The sequence below is a fragment of the Nansenia antarctica genome (genome assembly GCF_963989245.1).
Source record: "Nansenia antarctica genome assembly, chromosome: 12".
NCBI lineage: Eukaryota > Metazoa > Chordata > Actinopteri > Argentiniformes > Microstomatidae > Nansenia > Nansenia antarctica.
The window spans coordinates 13,437,874-13,461,199 of NC_137682.1; the positions used below are offsets into that span (position 1 = coordinate 13,437,874).

The window sequence follows — 23,326 nt, forward strand, 5'->3', positions numbered from 1 at the left end:
CTATTATTGTTCTCCATGTGTCGTCTCCCTTTTTGTCACCTTGTCCTGAGCCAGGCAAGCGTAACAAATTGGGTGCTCGTCCGGGAGTGAATTTGGTGAGAGCAATATTCTCTCCCTTTTCATAGTTGATATTCGGGATTGGATTGTTGGATTTGTCCAACTCTATATTGGGAGACCCGCATGGTTATTGTTTATAGTTATTGGATTTTGGTTGGATTGGATGTAATGTATTGTTTAGTATATTTGGTACGTTGGTTTGGGTGCTGGTGACGAGGGGGAGCTGGCCGTCCGACTGTGCTGACAAGGACGTAACTCTTGGTATTGGCTGTGATCTTCGGCTGGAGTTTGGTGAGTGCTGTGTTCTATGCAAAGCAGAGAAGGATAGGTAGGGCGGGTGGTTTAGATACCATCAGAGCTATACGTGAACCCCCGTGCTAGGAGTAGAAGCGCTTAACGCTTGTTTATTGTTTTCGTTTGTTATTTTTGGTGTGTTGAACGCGGGGGCGCCACCAGGCATTTGCTTGGTGGAAGAGTTGCATGTGAACGCACTGAAGACTAGCTGAGTGGTTAGTCAGTCATTACTGAGTTAGATGCGGGGCAGCTCTTACGAAGTATGTTAGTTACTTTTCTGTTTTGTATGTGTGCACAGTTACTCGCTTTAAATGGGCTGAAGATTATGGCTGATATGGGAGTAGTTTATAGGAGGAGTTTGTAATAGGAGGGGAGATTCCCGTTTGTTAGGGTTGGTTAATATTGGTTATTTGATTATATTGAGTTATGGATGTTTTTGAGGAGTTTGTGGCAGCTCCGTCGGTCGATGGATTGTTACAGTTAACGAAGGAACAACTGTGGAAGGTTGTGGAACATTATGAGGTTAAGCTTGAGGTGGTGAAAGGCCGAGCAAAGAAACAGGACGTAGTGGAGGCTTTACAGACTACGTTAATTAATAGGGGCATACTAAAGGGTAAATTGTCTGTCCCTAAAATATCCGTTGGGGTTGCATCTGGGTCCACTGAGTTAACATTTGATCAACAGAAGGAATTGTTAGCATTACAGATGGAATCACAGACGCGAGAGCGTGAATTTCAGATGCAAGAGCGTGAATTTCAGACGCGAGAGCAGACGCGAGAGCGTGAGTTTCAGGCACAAGAGCGTGCGAGGGACAGGGAATTGGAGTTGGATAAATTAGCTCTTGAACGGGAGCGCCTTAAGTTGATTGCTGAGGGAAAGTTATCTGACGGTGGAGGTGGCGATTCGAGTAATTCTAAGAGGGATAATATGTCTGTCATGGTTAGACTGTTGCCAAAGTTTAATGAAAAAGATCCTGATATATTCTTTTCACTGTTTGAGAGTGTTGCCGACGATAGGGACTGGTCTACTTCAGACCGCACCGCATTACTACAGAGTGTGCTTATTGGCCGAGCTCAGGAAGCTTATATTGCTCTTAATGGTAGAGAGAGGAAAGATTATGATACAGTTAAGGCCGCTATCCTTAGGGCTTATGAACTTGTTCCTGAAGCTTACAGACAGCGGTTTAGACAATGGAAGAAACATGACAAACAAACTCATGTTGAGGTTGTAAGAGAACTAACCAGCCATTTCAATCGTTGGTGCGTGGCGGTAGAGGTGAATACTCTGGAGGATCTGGCAAATTTGATTATTCTGGAACAGTTTAAAACCATTGTCCCTGATCGCATTGCCACTTACGTTAACGAACACAAGGTGAAAACAGCAGGTCAAGCCGCGGTGTTGGCAGATGAATTTGTACTGACTAATAAGAGTCAGTTTGGTGAACATCGTTTTCGTAGCGAGGGGAGCCGTAGACATAATCCGAACGTGACTGACCTATTGGTAAATCGTACACAATTCCCTAACGAAGGTCCTGGTTATTCTGTCCCCTTTTCAAAGTCGGAGCATGGCAGTCAGAGTAGAGTAGATCCTAACTCGACATGCAATTATTGCCTTGAGAAGGGTCACTGGAAACAGGAGTGTCCTGTCCTAAAAGGAAAGAAAACCTACAGTGGGAAGGGGGGCTCTGTTAGACCGTTGGCACTTGCAGTGCATGCTTGTGGGGCAGCAGTAAGAGTGTCTGGGGTTGCCGAGAGGTCTCCCTTTAAACCAGGGGTGATGGCATCCTCAGTATCCAGCCCACCTGCGGCTACTGAGTTGGCGGGGGCACTACAGGGCTCTGCTTCCATACAGATTAGCGAGGAGGATCCTGATTTTGGCCCGTTTATTACTACAGGTTTCGTTTCTCTGGTGGGAAGCCCACAGAAAGTGCCTGTCCAGATACTTCGTGATACAGGGGCTTCAGAATCTTTTATATTGGAATCGGTTTTGACATTCTCTCAGGAGTCAAGTGTGGGGACCAGCGTTTTGATTAGAGGGATGGGGATGCAGACTTTGTCTGTCCCCTTGCATGAAATTGAGCTTTGCTCTGATCTGGTCCAGGGGGTAGTGACCATTGGTGTTCGACCCTCTCTGCCTGTGGTGGGTGTGGCAGTCATTTTAGGAAATAACCTGGCTGGAGGAAGAGTGTGGAGTGATGTGCCCCCACCTCTGGTAGTTAGTTCTGGGTTTACACGACCAACAGGACCCGACCTAAGTGTGAAGGAGTTTCCTGAGGTTTTTACTGCCTGCGCCATGACTCGTGCTATGAGTTGCATGGACCCTAAAATTGATGATGGTAAAGAGTCTGATAAGTTCACTCCTGACAATTCTGTTTTTCAGTTACCAGATCTGCCGCCGTCTTTGTCTCGGAGTGAGTTGATTTTAGCCCAACAGGAGGATCCTGAGCTGAAGCTGCTGCTCAGTGGGATTCAGCCTAAGGATGAGCTGGAGAGCTCTGAGAGTGGTTGTTTTCTCTTGGAGGATGTGTTGGTTCGTGGATGGCTTCCTCATGGTGATTGTTCTGTGGGTGACCCAGTTTTCCGGGCAGGGTTTGCTGGTCCCTGCTCTGTTGTACGACAGGTGTCCAGACAGAATTATTTGATCGATGCCCCTAGCCGTAGAGGGTCTACACAGACCACAGTGCATGGGGTGTCTCCATCTCCGTCCACTCCTGTGGTGGCAGCAGGGGGGGAGGAGGATGTGAGTGGGCCTGGAGACGGTGTTTTGCGTCCTCGGCTTAAGACCATGAGAAATTGGCTGAGTTATGTGTTATTGTTTGAGAACTGTTTGGTTTCTGTTTGGCACTGGTTTGGGCTCTGCAGCACTTTGATGTTTGTGTGGGAAGGGGGGGGTCTCATCCAGTGGTTGTTTGTTCAGATCATAACCCCCTGACCTTTTTGCATACTTTGCAGAGTCCGAGCCAGCGCCTTACCAGGTGAATCAATGCTGCCGGTCTAAAACTCTTGTCCTTAATCTCTCTTTCTCTTGCTCCTCCCTCCTTAAATAGAGCTTTTCCAGGTACCAGGAATTGCTGGAGGGTGGGCAGGTTGTAGGGGAGGTTGGGATGTGACGTTTAGGCTGTGTGGCAGAGATCACCGTTTGTTTGTTGCCATAAACTATTGTTATTATTTGTATTATTTGTAATCTGGGAAACAAATTAGCAGAGACCTTTTTAGTAGGCCTCTGTTTTAAGGGGGGGGATGTGACGATCCACACTGGTACCACCAGTGGGCGCCAATTATCTGTTGTCTTGTTGACCCTCTCTCTTGGTTCCTGATGGGCACAGGTGAAGGTGATCATCCTGATTGTCCCAGGAACTTTAAGAGGGGGTCAAATTGATGGACTCGCTCTCTTCCTTGTCGACCAGCAGCCTTTTTGTTTGTTGTTACTATTTACTTTATCATTATTTCCATTTAACATATTATTCTTTAATAAATCTCCTATTATTGTTCTCCATGTGTCGTCTCCCTTTTTGTCACCTTGTCCTGAGCCAGGCAAGCGTAACACTGGCCTTTATCCAAACTCTGAAACCTTAGCTGTACAGATTAGGGTACCGGTCCAGTCCAGTCAAGTCAAGTCCAGTCAAGTCCAGTCCAGTCCAGTCCAGTCCAGTCCAGTACTGCAGGGAGCTTGGCCTGCAGCTGCCCTCCAGCCACAAATAAAACCCCAACACCATACTGAAGTTGAGGCTTAAATGTCCCGAGGCAGACTAGCTCATCTCATCACCTCTGAGCTAGCTAGCTTGTTCTTTGACACTATTCACACCATGGAACTAGAATCAGACACTTTCTAGTTTGTTTCCAATTTTGTGGCTCAAACACCTCAGTGGCCTCAGGTGTGACAATTCTCTAGCCCCTTTTCTCAATAGTTTGAAAACACGATTCTCCTGGCGTCCTCTCCTCCTCCATCCTCGCGTCACAAGGAAACAAGGAGAGGAATTGTGGAGAGTGAACGAGGACATGAGGAAGGAACAAGGACATTCTCAAAGCAACTCTCTTCTGCATGAGATGCGCCTTACACACACACACACACACACACAGCGGTGACTTCTCACCTGTCTCGTTGTCCGGCTGTGATGTCATACAAGTGGTTGGCAGCTCCGTCTGCACATGCCCGCAGGAGAGCTATAAAAACACACACACACACACAGAGAGAGAGAGAGAGAGAGAGAGAGAGAGAGAGCAGTATTAGTTCCAGCCAAGCACTGACACAGCCGAATCACCTAATCCAAGCCACGATTTGTGACCACACTGGCCTTTAACTAACACTCTCTCTCTCTCAGTGCCAATGTGGTCTGAGTCCAGAACAGAACACAAACTCCATCCACTCCGCTCAAGCTTCCTCCATCTCCTCTGTTCTCATTCTCCTGGACCTGTCTGCTGCCTTCGACACAGTCAACCACAAGATCCTTCTCTCCATCCTCTCAGAACTGGGCATCTCTGGCACTGCACACTCCTGGTTTGCTTCCTACCTGGCAGGTGACCTGGAGAGAATCGCTGTCTCAATCCCCATCTTCCGTCAGAGACTGAAGATGCATCTCTTCAGGCTACACCTTAACTACTCCTCCTGAGACATCTACTACCTCTCAGCACTGTGTCTCCTGAGACACCTGCTTCCCCCTATACTGTGTCTCCTAAGCTTTCTACTCTACTACCCCCTTGTTCTGTTTCTCAAAAACAAAAACAAAATATTCATGTTGAAAGTAATCGAGCGACGTTACATAGTTCCCTCTCGTCCGCATTTCAGCCAGCAAATCATACCAGCCCTTTATAAACAAGCACAAACTACAGTTGTCCACGACTTATCCAAGGCATCTGCTATCACTCTCACGACCTATGGATGGACATGTATCTATCTATCTAGTTATCTATCTATCTATATACTGTATATATATATATATATATATATATATATGCGTTGTGATTTATTTTTTTACCCTGCTGTACCGAAAACCGTACCGAAAACCAAACCGTGACAAACGTGTAAAAGAAATGTGTGTACCGTTACATCCCTATAATTTAGACCTCAGAACTAACCTGCTACGTACTGAGATTGTTCAGGTTAACTGTCAAGATTAATTTAGCTGTGTTTCAAAAATGTTCAACTGGCGGAAACAAAATCCCAAAAGACAGTTCCGTCAAGCGATTGCATCACTTTTGTCATGTCCATATTTGGAAACATATTCGGTCAGACCTTTTTCTCACAATGTGACAAAGCATGAATTCATGTCTTTACTTAACAAGTAATTAATAAACAAGTTAAAGGCGATCCCCGTCTCAGGAGGGAATCATATTTCTTTTTTGTGGGGCGGCTGTGGCACAGGAGGTAGAGTCGCCGTCTAATGATCACAAGGTTGTCAGATCAGCGGTTCGAGCCCCGGGTGGCCACATGTCGAAGTGTCCTTGGGCAAGACACTGAACCCCAAAATTGCTCCCAGTGAGCGGGCCAGCGCCTTGCATGGCAGCTTGCCGCCATTGGTGTGTGAATGTGTGTGTGTGAATGGGTGAATGAGAGGCCGTTGTAAAGCGCTTTGGAGCAGCTTTGGAGCAGCAAAAAAGGCGCTATATAAGTGCAGTCCATTTACCATTTTACCTTCACAGCTTTAACACCTCACCCAATAAGGCTAATTAACAGTACATGTAGTTATGTCAGTTAACCTACACCATAACTTTTAACATTCATCAGATATTATCTAGCCTTCTATAGCCACAGTAGTGAATGCTCATTCATTAAAAAAATAAAATTAAAAAATAAATAGGCTAGTATAACTTTTACGCATTTAATCTGTCAGCAATTTTTAGATGAGCCATCTTGTTAATTGCCGCAGTATTGCCCTTTTTGATGATTGCTTCTTCTTTAAAGTCTTCATACAGCTTCATAAAGGGTTTGTTCCGCTGATGCAAAGAACTCTGCTCTGAGCTCTTGTTTTCCCTTCTTTTTCCGTCATAGTATCTTCTTTTCGACAATCGGATGTTCTGGGATTCTAATTACTCTGTGCTCGTGCCAAAAACAAGACTTTACAAGCCTGGCCAGAGTCTGCGTTGATGCGACACGGCTAAGTTGTGTTTATGGAACGGCTTGAGCCTTAAGTCACAGTCGACGTTAAGGATAACCAGGCTTTTTCAATTAAGCGCTGATTTAGTTAGCAACATTGATGGAATACCCCAAGGCCTTCTTCCAAACCACTTACTCAACCTATCACCCCTCCTAAGGTGATAATAATCGGATAAATTGTCTGAAAATCCTCCTTTTCTAGTTTCTTTCCATCCACAAAATGATGCAGTCCTCAGTTGTTGTTTTTTTAATAGTATTCATGTTTTAGGAATTTGAAATAAATGTATGCCCTCACACATTTTATAAAAAATTGCACAGGGGACTTTTACAGTTCCTCTCTTCAGTGTGTTGTTGTGATGCAGAGGGGGAACGACTTCAAAGGTGCAACAGCAACAGCAAAGCATTTCTTTTCGCACCTTGTTTAAAATAACGAATGCATGCACCAGAGAGTGTGAGAGACATTCTGGTGTTCAAGCTGTGCTGTGTGTGTGTGTGTGTGTGTGACCACCTGTCTATGCCTAGAGAACTAATCCCCATTCCCTATTCTACAGTTCATATGACGGTAGGATGGGAAAAGAAGGGAGGGAATGGGGGAAAAAAAAGGAGATGAAAATGAAAACTTTCAGCCAAATTATTCTATTACCATAGAGGGACGTGTTAATCTCCTAGGGAGGTGTTCGGTTGTGTGGTTGTGTGTGTGTGTGTGAGTGTACCTGTATTCGTGAACTGATCTTTACTAGGAATGCCATTTACAGTTCTACCATCTCCCGTGTGAAGAACAGTGGTAGCTGCGTCATGTTATGGGTATGCTTGTCTCTGGCAGGGGCGGGTGAGTCTGCCAGGATCAGGAGAACATTGAGAAAAGCCTAATCGACAGTGTGTCAATGATTCCTATTCAAATCAGGTTTCCGACAAAGACATTCATTTCAAAATGACAAGAACTATTATCCTGGCACATATCAGGTGGACTTACTTCAACTTATTGAGTAATTTACAGAGGTTGAATAAATGTTTGCATGTTGGCTCATTTTAGGTGACAAGAGGAATCTATTGTTTTCTGTTGGGGAAATGGAAGGATTCCCCACTCGGCTTATATATTATACAGACATTTTAATCTGTTTGGGTATAGTTTAGCCTCCATGAAATAACAATCATGTTACCATCCACCATATCGTTATGCCGACCACAACTGAAAACAGATTCACTATTTTAAATAACTATCACCCATACAAAATTCCACACACACACTCACACCCACACCCACACCAAGCCCCTCTTGGTATCCTCCAGTCGTGTCTTAAATGCTGAGGCAGTAGTATTATTAGTGGGGTCTATTTAATAACAAATCACGACACACTGATCCCTACATTCCACCTCAGATGGAGAGACACACACAGTCGTGAGGCGAGAATCTGCATCTATGGAACAGGGGGATTTGTGTTTTGATTCACCACCCCAGCCACCTGCTGTCGATGCGAGTAGCTGGAGATGATTTGAATGTAAATGAGTCATTATTTTTGACAGAGTGCAGAACGCGAAGAGGAGAAACTCATCAGATGGGGAAACTTTGAGTGGGAAAGTGAGAAATGGGAGAGTTCGGTGAGCAGCTGCAGTAATTGTACAGCTATCAATCATTATCACTTAGAGATATGGGTAGAGGAAAACACACATAAACATGCACACAGACAGAGACTGCGAAAGAAGCACGTACACACACACACACGTACACACACACACACACACACACACACACACACACACACACACACACACAGTTTATACAAGGCCCTTGAGCAATGGCTCCAGTGTTTGTCAATCATCTACTGGCATCTGAGGTAAGTTTGCCCAGTTTGTTGGTTAGTTGAAATAGTTTTGAATAGGTTGGAGGATTCAACCCATTCTCAAACAAGGCCAAACAAGGCCTTAAAAAATAAAAATAGCAGACATCATGTGACTTGGATGAGACTTAGACCACCCCCTCCCACCCAAAATACTTTTTTTTGTAGATCTACACGATTCACATGGATGATCTATTTTGAGATAAAAACGGCAAATTTAGCAGAAAGGTGATAATTTTGCACCCCTGCATCATGACAATTTTGCACCCCTGCATCAATAATAGAGCAATTTTCCCACAGACGGAGAATGAATTAGATTGTAATTTCCCCACTAAACACAATTATTACAGTGTATTATTTGAATAACTACTAGAATGTATTTCGTTGTTAGAATTGTTTATGTGGTAGCCTACTCTTTCGATTTATCTCCCATGTGGACTGTTGTGTGGACACACCTTTCCAGAGTCCTGCCTGGTAAAAATGGGGTGTAAGCAGAAATCCAACAAACTCTTCAGCAGTATCCTTAAGCAGCGGGAGGTCAGGTGACCACTCATTGGTTTCCGGGTCACAGAGGAAATGAGGTTCAGGGGGATCTTGGAGAGGGCAGATCTACTGATAAAAGGCCATTGTGTCTTTTTAGAGACTTCAGTTTTCAGTCACAAGACAGCCTCTTTTTTTTTTTTTTACTTATTGTACCGGCAGGGTTTGAACCGCCAACCTCTGGCATAAATGTAAACATCATCAAGGGCCACCTCAGCAGCCTAACCTTGTACATAAACACCTCAGAATCCCCCACGAGTTCTTCCTGTCACAAACCTGGCAGCCGGAAAGATGCTTTATGGCGGGGAGCAGAGCGAGCGAGCGCTCGCACACGCACACGCACATGCACACGCAGACACACACACACACACACACACACACACACACACACACACACACACACACACACACACACAGGGGTTAGGCAAGGTAAGAGAGAGAGAGGGCAAATGTCAAACAGACAAGTAAAAAGATAATTATCCCCATTGTGACACCTCTTTTTCTCTCTCTCTGCCCATCACTGTCACTGCAGTTGTTTTGTCACTCTCCCGATATTGTTCTTTCTAACTTTCTTCCTCCTGCACTTCCTCGCTCTGCTTCTCGCCGTCACTGACTCACTTTCTCTCTTACATTCTCTTCCTTTCTCTGTAGTTCACTTTTGCTCTCTCTGTCAGAGAAACATAGAAGAGAGAGAGTTAGCAAAGGAGATACATGTATATAGGAAGAGAGGGAGAAAAGAGGAGTGGGTAGAGAGGTAGTGGTTGATGGACCTGGTCCAGGAGATCAGACCCTGTACCTGTAAATGAGTTTGATCTCTCTCTCTCTCTCATGTGCTTCTCTGGGCCCCTCGTCCCCTCTGGGGGAAGGGCATGAATGCAGAGTTGTGCTTACAATCATCAACTACCCTCTGAGGTAACTTTGCCTGGTTTACCCTCACAAACACGCTCTTTATGAATATGAAAACATCTCACACACAGTTACAACTGACTAACAACCCACTGCAAAATAGGCTGTTGAGTTATTTAGAAATATTACCTCCTTTCACGAATGACAGAGTATGTGAATGAATGAATGAATGAATGAATGGTCTTTATTGTCATTGCTATAGTTCAGGTACCAAACAACGAAATTTAGGAGGGGTGGCTCCCCTGGTGTTAGGAAAGAAAAAAAAACACAAGAAGGGAAGGAGCTGGTTTACATAAATAAAGGCTATGTACACTATCCACTATACTATACTGTACAGATAGACGACTAGGGTTGTCATATTGCACATAGAGTTATTGCACATTTATTTAAAGTGTCGCAGTTTGCAGGCTTGAAATGTACATGTTTGTGCCTCAGCACTACACCTGATTTTTTCAGTCCAGCAGCTGCCATCAATCTGTCCAGACTGTCCAGGGCCCAGAACCTAGGTCTTTGCTGTGTTCAGGGCCTGGACGGCCCTGGGGTGGTTGATATGTCCTAGGCTTAAGGCTATATTTGGCAAAATCAAGTTTATTATTGAATTACAGGGAGATGTTTGAATATCATGGGACCAATTAGCACTTTTCAAATATCTTTATCTGCTCTCATGCCGCCATCACGCCTTGAGAAGAAGGCTGTGACATCATCAGCCCACAGTTGATGACAAATTCGTTCACCTTCCCCCATTCTATATTGTAATTCACTGCTCATTATAAACCCGTGAAACCCCTTGAAAAGAGCAGCTGAGAGGTGGGATTAAAAAGAAATCTCTTAACTTGATTGTATCCTATTAGATGTGACAGGAGAAGACTCAGGGCTGTTTTATTGGCAAAGAGAGGTTGTACAAAGTATTAAATACAGGGGTGCCAATACATTTTCCCTCCGGATACATTTACGTCATTAAATTAAAGGTTGAATGTTTCAAATGTTTCTCAGTGTGACATTAAGCTAATTCACCATGTAAATAACCCTTTACAACCCTTTTTACTGATTCACCAATATTCTCTCATCTATGCCAATAATTGTAGAGGGCACTGTATGTATATACTGTATATATGTTGTCACATTTAATCATGAACTACAGAATGAAAAGTGTTCGAGGGCTATAGCCTACATAAGTATAAATACTCAAGACAAGTCCAAATGTTTTGGTCATATGCACAGGATACACAGGATTTGATATGTGCCTGGAATGAGAGAGTGGAATCCAGAATGACACCCAGGTTGCGGACTTCAGGGGATAGGGAGATGGAGCAGCCATCCACCTGAAGGACGAGATCTCCAACCTTGAGTTTGAGTTTGAGTAGTCATGCAGTTTTTTATTTCTTCAAGGCAGTTGATGAGTGACTGGGGGGGGGAGCGATGTGGATGGTGAGGTGCGGAGATACAGCTGAGTATCATCAGCGTAACAGTGAAAGTTGAGTCCATGCCTTAGCAGTCCTGATCGCTCTGCTGATGAAGGATGCAAGCAAGACTTTGTGGTGACGTTCACAAACAGGTGCTTTATTTCCTCCGCAGCAACAAACGCAATTCACGGCCTTATGACATAACAACTGTTATGCTGTGATCCTATTAACCAGTGTGATATACTGTTATATATTACAGTATATTTATATACGTTTCTATGTAATTATCTATGTAGTTCACCATCTTTCGCCACCTATCGCACACACTCACGCTCCACCTCCCCGGCAGAACAGGCATTTTAGTTGTTTACAAATCCTTCAATAAATATAAAAAATGTTCCAATTGTTTATGTTTTGTCACGCATTTCTTTTTTTAATATACTCAATGAGATATATTATTATATCTCAATAATGTCAGCACATCGCTTATAAGAACAAGCCCCGGGTTTGCGGGCGCACAAAAATAGTTTTTGCCTTATTTTGTGCCAGGAAAAACCCTGTATTATACACCAATAGCAACTTGTGGTAGATATCACACTGGTTAAGCTACTCCTACACCACACTACCAGATAGGGGTGTAACGGATCACGGATAATCCGTGATCCGTTCGGATCGCCCTCCACGGTTCGGAACGCATGTGTACCGCGGATCAATAGCAAAATCGTATTTTTTTTTTTTTCCTTTCCTAACACCAGGGGAGCCACCCCTCCTAAATTTCGTTGTTTGGTACCTGTACTGTAGCAATGACAATAAAGACCATTCATTCATTCAAATGTAACCGGTAGAAAAACAATCATGTGCGCTTTATTCTCACTCTCTGCATGTGTACTGAGTTGACAACAACATTCATTCACTCATCTCTGTCCCAATTATATCACGTCATATCACCCGCTAAGCAGCCTGGGTGATTGTGTAAACACACAAAAAAAGTACTCTGTTACTTTGCAGCAGTGATGTTATATATATGTTGTTATATATATATATATATGTTGTTATATATAGATGTTATATATATATGTGATATATATATCAGTTTTGACATCTTGAATGTTGTTTTTTTGTTTCACACATTAAAAGTGTGGGTTAGGGTTAGTTTTTACAGAATTCAAGGAAAATGTTGTTTTTATTAAAAAAAAAACATGTTTTGTGTTGATCCGAAAAATGATCCGATCCGTGACTCAAAATCCGTGACACGATCCGATCCGTGAGTTAGGTGATCCGTTACACCCCTACTACCAGATATCACCCTGGTTAAGCTACTCCTAAACCACACTACCAGATATCACACTGGTTAAGCTACTCCTAAACCAGACTTCCAGATATCACACTGGTTAAGCTACTCCTAAACCACACTCGCCGACAATCTCGCTCTCCTTTAACCAACCACTCTAAAACTGACAGGCTCAACAACTTTGCCAGACAGGTTGGACTCAGAATCAACACCTCCAAAACGCAAACTTGTGATGCATGTAAACTCCATCCCCACAGCACCCTGTGAATGGGGAACCACTTGAGTTTGTGGAAGATTCCACCTCCCTGGGCAGCCTCATCAGTAAGGACAGCGGGGCCCAAAAGGACATCAAAGCGAGGCTGGGAAAGGCTCAGGGTGCCTCCTCCCAACTCTGTTCCATCCAGCACTCGAGTTGAGGGGGGATGAGGGGGGATGGCATCCCCCCTGAAATAAAAACAGTAAAAATCATCCCCCTTCTAAAACGGCCATCCCCCCTTTCCATCCCTTATGTCATTGTATCAATGAACGAGGTATTACTGCTATTTCAACATTTAGTTTTGCGCATATTGAGTAAAATACTGTGGGCGAGGGGGCACGCACACATGCAATGACATTTTTACCAAGCCACTGACACTGAAGTGGGGATGCTAAAATTGTCCCCATATGATAAAATCGACCATCCCCCTGATTTTCTTTTACAACTTGAGTACTGGTTCCATCTGAAGGTCCAAGCAATACAGACTTAAAACAAAGATTCTCTTGTATAACAGCAATGTCAAGTCTGTTCTAGTGTATGGTTCAGAGAGCTGGCAAGTGGTCAAAACAGACATGAGGAGAGTGGGTGTTTTTCACAACGGATTCTAAGTGGTACCCAGTAGCTAAGTAAATAAGTAAAGCCACACTTCCAAGCTGTGTAGCCTAGTTATTTGAAATGCATAAATAAAGACAGCCATTTTATTATTTTAATGTCAAGTGGAATTGATTAGGCCTACAGTTCTCTAAAAACTCAAATATGCAACATGTTGGCAACAGTAAAATCAATGTTTGTCAATCTTCTATGCAGGAACTAATGAAATGTGTTATAAGTGGGCCTGGATTATCCTCAGCATTCAAACTTCATCTCTTGCCATAAGGGAAAGTGGCTGGACAGATTGTCACTCTATTATTTGTTAATGGGAAACAATGAGATTTCTGTAAGCGGAGCTCACAATGCTCAAGCAAGTACACACTGAACACTCCTGAATGTCACACATATCAACAATTTTGCAAGGCTAAAGCAATGATATGACACCTACAGTGCCTCCATAAGTATTGGAAAGAGGAAGCATTTTGTCTTCTTTTAGCTCTCCTCAAATTAGAGACATCCCAATTTAAAGTATGCACCAAAGTAAAAAGGACAACAACATGGTGACAGCTGTACTATACACTGGGAGATCTTCACATTGTACTGTTCATAAAGATGTGTTGAATCGGCTTGGTGCCAGATGAATCATCCCCACAATTCCGAAAATAACTTGACTTGAGTCATTGTGCATTATTTTGCATGATTTAACATCAGGATTAGCTTTTAAAGCATTTATAAGTGCATTTATAACTTGCTCCTCGTTGCAAACTCCATATTTGGCAATATTTGGGTGGAAGAGGAGGGGGCTGGGTGGAAGAGGAGAGTTCCTCTACTGCTCCTTTCTCCCTGGCCTTTGACCTGAGGTGAGCTTGCCTCCCGACACTGCACTTTTTGTACTTTTATTTCTGCACTTGTGTATTTTTGTAATGCACCTTGTTTTTAATGTATTTTTATCTGTTGTTTCTCTTTAAGAATATAGCGAGTTGCAATAATCTAGTCAAGAAGAAAAAACAAGCATGGATAGCTTTCTCTAGATCAGCGAAGAACAAAAATGTTGTTTTTGCAATGTCTCATCTGATAAAAGCATGACTGAACAACCCTTTGTTGAATCAAAGAGGTTGACTGAACTACAAGACTGCAGTTAAATCAGGAGAGTGTGTGTGTGCGTGCGTGTGTTGAGCAGGAACAAAAAAGTGCACAACACTCTCAACACAAGTAATCAACTCAGTTGAAATCTATTTTGTGTTATATATCTGTACCTTTGTTCCAGAGTGTGTGGAGGTAGTCCTTCTCTAACGGCTGGTTCAGAATAATTAGACATATTCTCTGTGTGCCTGGAGATAGGGGGGGGGGGGGTAGGATGTTGGGGATATAGGGGAGAAAGATAGGATGTGGGAAGAGAATGAGAGAGAGGGGTGTGGAGGGGGAGAGAGAGAGGATGAGAGAGAACCAACATAAATACACTCATGCTTCGAAATGTTCAATGTCTGATCATTCTTTTGGTGTCCTGACACTATGTAGTGAGGTAATGGAATGTTGAAACAAACATGCACAAAAATACTAGCAGGGTTCGACATTAACGGTTGCCCGATTGACCGGAAGTAAAAAATGTGCCGGGTTTGTTTGCGTGACAGCGACGACGCTGCTGGATCCTGGATCTGTGTTTCGGTGTGCAGGAAGAACAACGGACGGCGCAGAGGCGCCAGACCAGACTAGATGATCCTGGAGTGAAGATATTATTAAAGCGTACGCGCTGATCGACAGAGAGGTGGACAGGCGCGTACGCTTTAATAATATCAACAACCATGCCACGGTTCAAAGTCACTTAAATCACCGTTCTTCCCCATTCTGATGCTTGGTTTGAACTTCAGCAGATCGTCTTGACCATGCCTACATGCCTAAATGCATTGAGTACATGATTGGCTGATTAGATATTTGTGTTAACGAGCATTTGAAAAGGTGTACCTAATGGAGTGGCTGATGAGTGTACTGTATATACCATAAGACATCACTTCTAATACATCTAATACATATGTATGGTTCAGTCACTAACTAGTACATGCTGACTTATTTTATACTACACAGGAGAGATGGGGCAAAGAGAGAGAGAGAGAGAGAGAGAGAGAGAGAGAGAGAGAGAGAGAGAGGAGATGAGAGGTGAGGAAGAAACAGAAAAGAAGGGATCATAAGTAAACAGAGCACAAAAAATAGACCTCTCTCATCTGATCACAACAACGATGACTGTTTGTTATGCTCTTTTCTGCTCTATTCTCTTTTCAAGAGAAAACAGTCACAGTGCTGCAATGTTTGGAAAACATTTCCCCTTACTGAGCTCGCCACATAACTCCCCATAGGCCCTGTCTACCCTCCTACAGCTGCCTTCGTAGCCAGAATTAAAAAATCACCAGAACCTGCAGTGCTTATTTGATCAGTTTATCAGTCTTGCTTCTTAGAGCTTTGTGTTGATTTCTCAAAATAGTACGTCACTTGGCAACTCAAAGCTTCAGCTTTCTTTGGTTGTGGCCAAAAAGTTCAATTTTGGTTTCGTCAGTGCAAAGCACATTGTTCCAATAGGCTTCAGGTTTCTCAAGGTTTTCTTTATATACAGTAGCCACGGTATGTTCCTTCGTAACCCAGCGGGATGCTGAGTGGCTAATTCGTGGTTTTATATCAGGCAGACTTGATTATTGTAATGCTCTTTTAACTGGCCTACTAAAAGGACAATTGAGAAGCTACAGCTCGTTCAGAACTCAGCTAGACTCTTGACGAAAACAATGTCATTATCCTGGTTGGGGACAGACTCTTGGTGCTGTGTTGTCTCCATGATGTCAAATAAGAACATCTGAGCTTTGTCTCTTTGAAGTTGCCGCTGCGCTGCTGATGGGAATATGATGTTTGCTGGTTGAATTTCCTTTCGGTCTATGGATGTGTCTTAAATGCACAAATAATCGCATTCCAGCGACCACTTATATTTGTTAAACTATGAAGTAGCCTAATTGTGTTGCAACTGTGCTTCCGGTGTTTTCGACATTAATGTATTGTAGTAGTATAGTATAGGGCTCCATTATTTGAAATTGGCGGCTCAAAAATGTCATTTTGAATCCGGGTTAACCGAAAAAACTTGGACATTCCTGGTGTGTGTGTGTGTGTGTGTGTGTGTGTGTGTGTGTGTGTGTGTGTGTGTGTGTGTGTGTGTGTGTGTGAATGCGTGTGTGTGTGAATGCGTGCGGCATGTTTGTGAATGACACAGTATGTGTTTATGTGAACGTATGTGAGACCAAACTCTTGACTAGCAAAACACCTGAGCAAAGGTAATGGTTGTTTTTTGGAATGGAATTGGACATATGGAAAGTCTCCAATGATGTGGAAAGTCTCCAGTGATGTGTCTTCCTTTACTCTTCTTTTTCCCCTCATCATCTGCACTGCAAATTGGCTGCTAGAAGGTTCAAGATAAACTATATTATTAATGAATTATCATCATAGAATAATATAAACCTAGAGAGGCAATATCAGCTTGCCCTCAGATAAGTCAATGTCAACTCAAGTCTCTAATAACTCCCAGGGACATCTTATCTGGTTAAATGTAGACTCTGGGATATGATGCCATAGCATAAAATTAGTGGGCAGACGCTGCCAGGGAAAACAAAGATGCAACGGACTCGAAAATTGAGCCATTGAGCCCATGCGTCAAAAGTTATGTTGTGCAGTTGTCATCCAAGCAGCTGTTTACTTTAGGCTAGTTTTCGTCGAAATGGAACCAAAAAAGAAGAAACAAATGCACATTGAAAAAAAGGAAAGAAAGTGAAGGGCAGTAGGAGGAGGGAACGCAAGGAGGGAACGCTCTTTGTTCCCGTTCACTACAACTCTGATCTGCTGTATTTTGTTTGTTGCTATATCTGACTTTGCTGTTTTTTTATCTCATTTTGCTTTGTTGATTTTATAATGTTTTGATATGTGGTTTTAACCATGTCTTGTAAGGTGTCCTTGAGAGGCGAATAATAAAGATGGTATTATTATAACTCTGTTTTCATGGGTGTGACATCATATCTCAGAGTCAACCTTTAAATAAAGGCAAAATAAAGACAAACAACTGACAATCAAGTGAAGGAGAGATGGTATTCTTTTACATTACATTTGACATTTATGGCATTTAGCCAAAGCGACAAGAAACATTGAATCATTACTGAATCACACACATCACAGAACAGACTGTTCCTTCTCAATTTAAATGTCTACATTTCGCTGTTAGATATTTCTGTTAGATGTCTTAACAGCTCACACATAGCTACTGGTATCTCAAATGCAAGAGTTGAATCAACAACCTCCAATTAATGTGAGTTAGGCCTAATCGTGTTTTAAACTAATCTACAGCAACCCTTTGTCATGCAATCCCCAAACCACAGGGCATGGATGAGTTCTAATAGGCATAAGATGAAGAACACTGTCTGTCAGTATGGTTTGAAGATCTGCTATAGCCTATACAGTCTGTCATGCATTTCAGCTCAAGAAAATAATAAAAAGAGCATCAATGAAAAGAAAAATCAGTTGATAACTGTAAAAATGTCTGTGCCTGTGTGTGTGTGTGTGTGTGTGTGTGTGTGTGTGTGTGTGTGTGTGTGTGTGTGTGTGTGTGTGTGTGTGTGTGTGTGTGTGCGTGTGTGTGTCTAGTACCTGAGGGAAGCAGGCAGTCTAAAGGTGTGAACTCGTCCTCCATGACCATCCAGAGATCCCCTCTCTTCAACTGGAAAAGAGAGAAGAGGTGTTGTCACGATTACCACGCCTGTGTTAGTGTCCTCAGGGACATGGCTTTAAACAGCCGATCAATAACACCAAACTTAAATGTATCACCGTTTTCATTAAGCAATGATTAAACTGACATAAATGTCCTGACTGAACTTTCTTTCTTTCTTTCCTTTTATTAACATTTTCTGGCTGTTTTTCTATCTTTTCCAGGAGTGACATCAACCCCCCCCCCCCTACAACCCCAAAGATGGCCCCCTGCCTTGCATCCCATTGCAAGATCTCTAAGCATTCATGCATGCATAATGCACATGCATGCACGCACTATTCACAATGACATATTGGCCAAAAAACGTGTTAGGCCTACATATAGAAAGCTCTTGATGAGATCTATCAAGTGGTGAAAAGAGCCACTGACATCCTCAACTGCATTGAAAGTAGCGTATATAAACAAAGACTCATCACAATGCAATCGGCTCAGAATAAATTTTGTTTTGTTTAGGGACTCCTGTAATATTTGGGAAATGTCACTTAGGCCTTTTGAATGCCAAGCCCTCGCAATGCAACACTCAAGAGATCCACTGAATCGAATTTGATTTCTAGGGGGCAAACGTTGCTTTTGTAAATGAACAAGAAGTTATTAAAACTGAAAAAACATGTCTCAAAAAAAGACCAATTCTCCACAGTATTAGGCCCACATCCAATATCTTATGCCCACTCTTCTTCCCACACACGCAGACACAGTCGAACACAATAACAACAACTTATAAACAAACATGACCTTCAATTATAAGGTTTATTGTACCTCATTATTGTTCCCAATGAAACCACTATCTAACTAACAACCCATCTGCTGCCTTTGTGAGACTCTCCTCGCCAAGCCTGCAGAGTTGACAGACAGTCTCCTCCTGGTTAAGGGCTCTGCACACAGCGTGCGATTTCTGTTGCGCATCAACGTTCCATTTTGAAGTTTGAATGGAAGTCTATGAGAACATCGCATTTACCCACACACGGCCCCGATTTTAATCGCACGGCGAACATTCGATTCCATTCATTTTGAATGGGACAAAGCACACGGCGTGCGAGTTTTGTCGCACTGCTTTGTCCCATTCAAAATGAATGGAATCGAATGTTCGCCGTGCGATTAAAATCGGGGCCGTGTGTGGGTAAATGCGATGTTCTCATAGACTTCCATTCAAACTTCAAAATGGAACGTTGATGCGCAACAGAAATCGCACGCTGTGTGCAGAGCCCTATAGATGCCTCAATTAACGTTTCCCTGCCTGCATGTATGATCACATTAGTGGGACAGAGTAGGTCCGAACCTAGACACGGCTGTCTGTTTGCTTTCGATGTACGCATGCGTACCTGTAAGCACAGCTATCAGATGTGGGTCATTTGTAAGTCAAAAGTAGGTTTGGCATTCAAAAGGCACTAAATCGGAACTAGGCATTACGACCTGCGGTGTAAATGCAGCCTTAGTCATCGTTTTCTACCCATCGCAGCTATCTTGCCAATGATTCGTAAGGTATTCTGGGAGATTTCTCATAGCACTCAACATGAGTGTGCCTCTGAAAAAACAGTTTGGAGGGCCACGTAGCCTTACCCCTTCACCCTACCCCTCTATCCCAACAAGAATCGGGACACCCTACCCCTACATGTCAATGTAAATTGTGGGGGCCAAGGGGTGAATTGGACATTTGGAAGACCAACACCTTCAGTGATCTTGTGCCTTTGGAGGGTAGCTGCATTAATCCATGGCCTATTATTATTCCATAAAAATTGCCATGTTAACAAATTCATTTTCTTTTCCATCAATATGAGCCAGGACATACTGTACATTTGTATGATTATATGTTTATCTCGAGTACTGGAGATTGAGGGACTGGAATAGCATAGACTGAGCAATTATCTCTCTACCTACCAGCCTCCATCCTTTCTTTCTTCCCATCTCTCTCTCTCTCTCTCTCTCTCTCTCTCTCTCTCTCTCTCTCTCTCTCTCTCTCTCTCTCTCTCTCTCTCTCTCTCTCTCTCTCTCTCTCTCTCTCTCTCTCTCTCTCTCATATTTGGTATTCTGAGGACAGTTCTGAAGCCCTTTGGCATTGGTTAGTGATTAATTTGGTTGAGGTTGTATTGAGAACCTTCTTTAATTAGTGCTATTGACTGGAATTTCAAGGATTTCCAACCAACACAATTGATCAGGGACAAGCCCTGACCAAAACAGGACCTAGAGCTCCTTCTTTGTCATTCAAGTTCCCAAGACAAACTAGTGCATTAGTTAAACTCTCAGCCACTAATCCCTGCCTGATTAAAATGCTACACTAGTATTTGGAGAAAATAAGCTTGTAATTTTCCAACATTGTTGAGTAGAATAATCACTATCCTCATCATCATCATCATCATCATCAGGCGACTGAGACTCCTCTGGTCACTGACTACACAACTTCTGATGACTGAGACCTGGGCTCCACGATAATGAATTTTGGAGCCGATCTGATCTATAGCCAAACATGCGTCTTCTCATCGTAGCGCAAAAGAATCTCTGGCGACATGGAATCGTGTACTGGTATGCGGCTATGCGCATGCTAGTAGACCCAGAAAATGATTCAAAGATAATTGAAACAGTACCATAAAACTCAAACCATTTGTTTATTCATTTGGTAGTAATGTCCACTCCCACAGTCCCGACCAATCTCCTCTCCACATTAGGCCTACGTCTTCATCCAAGATATGGCATGTATATGTTATTAAACTGTGTAACTTTAGGTTGTATAAAGAGCCGACGCATAATAAACGTTACGATAATTGTTGAAGTGCCTCTCGCTAAGATGTTTCTAAGACCAATAATATCACAGCACTAGTTCGTCAAGTGTAGCCTATTTATAGCACAAGTCATGCATTGAATGTTTCGACATGTATGACAAATGTATGATAAATGAACAATGCTCCGAGGTTCATTGTTTTGTTTTGTAGTAATTGTATATGTGTTATACTGGCTGTGATATAAAGTGGAGGACTTTAGTCTACTTGCTAGCCTATAGAGCCCTATTGTGAACCTGGAAATGAGTACCCCAACGTTTTAAATGTACAGTATGGATCCCCAGCACTGCCGGATGGTAATTTGCATAATTAGCATTAATTAGCATAATCGCCTATATGGACAATATTTCAGCAACTGCTTGGCCGATTTGGATACTGTTGGAGTGGTTTTGGGGGTTATTGAGGATGCTCCATCCATTTATGATGTTTCCAAAATTCAAAATGACCATTTAAACCAGAAGTGACCATATTTAAACGCCCAGTGGGCCGATTTTTATGAAGTTTCAGTCAATTTAGAAGTTTTATAGGTCACTTAATTGAGTGGATTGGACAGATAACTTATGTATTTGAAATACACAAAGTAGTACTCAACATTTCCGGGTTCACATTGCTGGCAAGTAGAATAACTACATGTTTAGACCTTTGATGGGCACACTTGTTACTTGCCGCATTCAGAATTTAATGTATTAAGTCATGCATTGAATGTAACTTCAAGTGCTGAACAGTATTAAATAAACCACAATACATTATATTCTCGATTGGAGTTGTAGTTACATCTATAATATATGTATTTATATTCCAATCAACAGTGATTCTCTGTCAAAACCCCCAGTCAGTGTCAATCAATATCAGCGTTGTCCAGCTCGCAGAGTCGATGTTGAACCTTGGTGACGAGTTTGCCCCGTTCAATATAACCTCAGCAGGAATACATTTACAGAACCCCAGTTATAAAACCACACAGAAATCCTATTAAATGCTATTATTGTTTAACGCAAAAATAAACGAGTTTGTAGTTACACCCACTACTCTCACATGCCTCCGATTATTGCAACTATGTGTTGACCGGAGCAGCGACGCAAACTCACAAACACAACCTTTGACATAGAAAAACACAACAAAAGATTCTAAACACGTGTTACTGTTAATGAAACTGTCCATACTGTCCATGCATGAATACCGTCTTATTATTGTGTCAATACTCACTGAACGAATACACTTTCAGCACGAGTTCCTGGGGACATTAATGTAAATAGTCAGTGAGAGCTGCGTCGGTGCAAAGCAAGACAGTCCTGTTCTGACAGGAAAGATGCAGATAATTTGTTATGGCGCCATCTAGAGGTGGGATCTGTCATCTCCGTGGCTGTGTCAAACGATGTGGAAGTGACCTTCCGCAAAGCCGAGAAAAGTCAGGAACAACATTATTTCTGTTGCACGTAGGATATGATCAAAACTAAACATAGTTCAAAAGATTTATTTTCAGTTGTTCAGTGTAAGAACCCCCCTCTTATTCAGCTTCCATGGCTTTGAACACAACACAACAACATACAGATTACACAGAAAATACAACAACATCATTTAAAGTGCAGCATTGTTTAAAACTACTATGGGCAGGCAGCTGAGTGTCCCTTAAAGGGGCATTCTGTAATTGGTACACAACTTATTTTTTTTCCTTTTGGGGGGTTAAAGTAGAGATTCTCAACTATGTTATTTGTGTACATATTGGTTTCACCATCACACTTTTTATGCATTGTCATCAACGTTGTCAAATCATCATCGTCAACAATCATTTCAGGGTACCCAAAAGTGATGGGACTATTGGCTTGATAGGGGAACAACGCTGTTTGAATTTCCCTCGTTTCGTCACATAATTTGTGCAGTATAAGAGGGCTGTCAATGTCTAATATTGACTCTACACTTTATGTTTGCCTTTGGAGTCTGCTGTTGGTGTGTATTAATATGAGGACCAAAGAGGGGTGTCAATGAAAGTCACAGAACCTTTTGTTAGGCTGAAAAAAAAAACTAATAATAATTTAAAATGTATACTATATTTATGAAATATTGTTTTTTTATTTATTGCATGCAAATGGTTGTCAATTAAATACTAAAAAATAGTGCTTAATTTGGACATTTGACAAATCTGTCCCATCACTTTTGGGTACCGTGAAACAGGGGGACTATGCATAAAAAGTGCTGTTATTTCTGAATGGAAGAATCCAATACGTACACAAATGCCAACAAATAAAAACTGAGAACATCATAGTAATTGTTTGATTTCAAATCCAAACGTTTGGACTCTAAAGCCAAAACAAGAAACAGTGGTTCACTTTCCCATTACATACATAGTGCACTGTTTATACTTATACCTGCCCTTGTTTGATGAGTTTGAAATAGTTATTGTACTAGGGATGAACGATATCTAACAGTGTTTCTAACAGTGTTTCAAATGTAAATGTAAATGTGTTTCCTTGCCAAAGGGACCTTGAACCTGCCTCCTGAAGGT

General features: G+C 42.4%; 1 protein-coding gene across 1 annotated transcript in view; it reads right to left on the bottom strand.

Annotated features, from left to right (window-relative positions):
• The window catches only part of tpk1 (thiamin pyrophosphokinase 1), a gene marked incomplete at its 3' end in the record, with an annotated part of 63,477 nt that extends 41,390 nt beyond the window's left edge, over positions 1-22,087 (bottom strand). Inside the window, exons 1-4 of the mRNA XM_080543521.1 lie at positions 22,030-22,087; positions 17,938-18,007; positions 14,526-14,600; positions 4,445-4,514 (exon numbers count right to left, since the gene is read on the bottom strand). Coding sequence (XP_080399647.1) covers positions 4,445-4,514; positions 14,526-14,600; positions 17,938-17,986 — 194 coding nt within the window. The 5' untranslated portion in view covers positions 17,987-18,007; positions 22,030-22,087. The remainder of the gene's footprint in view (positions 1-4,444; positions 4,515-14,525; positions 14,601-17,937; positions 18,008-22,029) is intronic.
• Between the last annotated feature and the right edge of the window lie 1,239 nt (positions 22,088-23,326).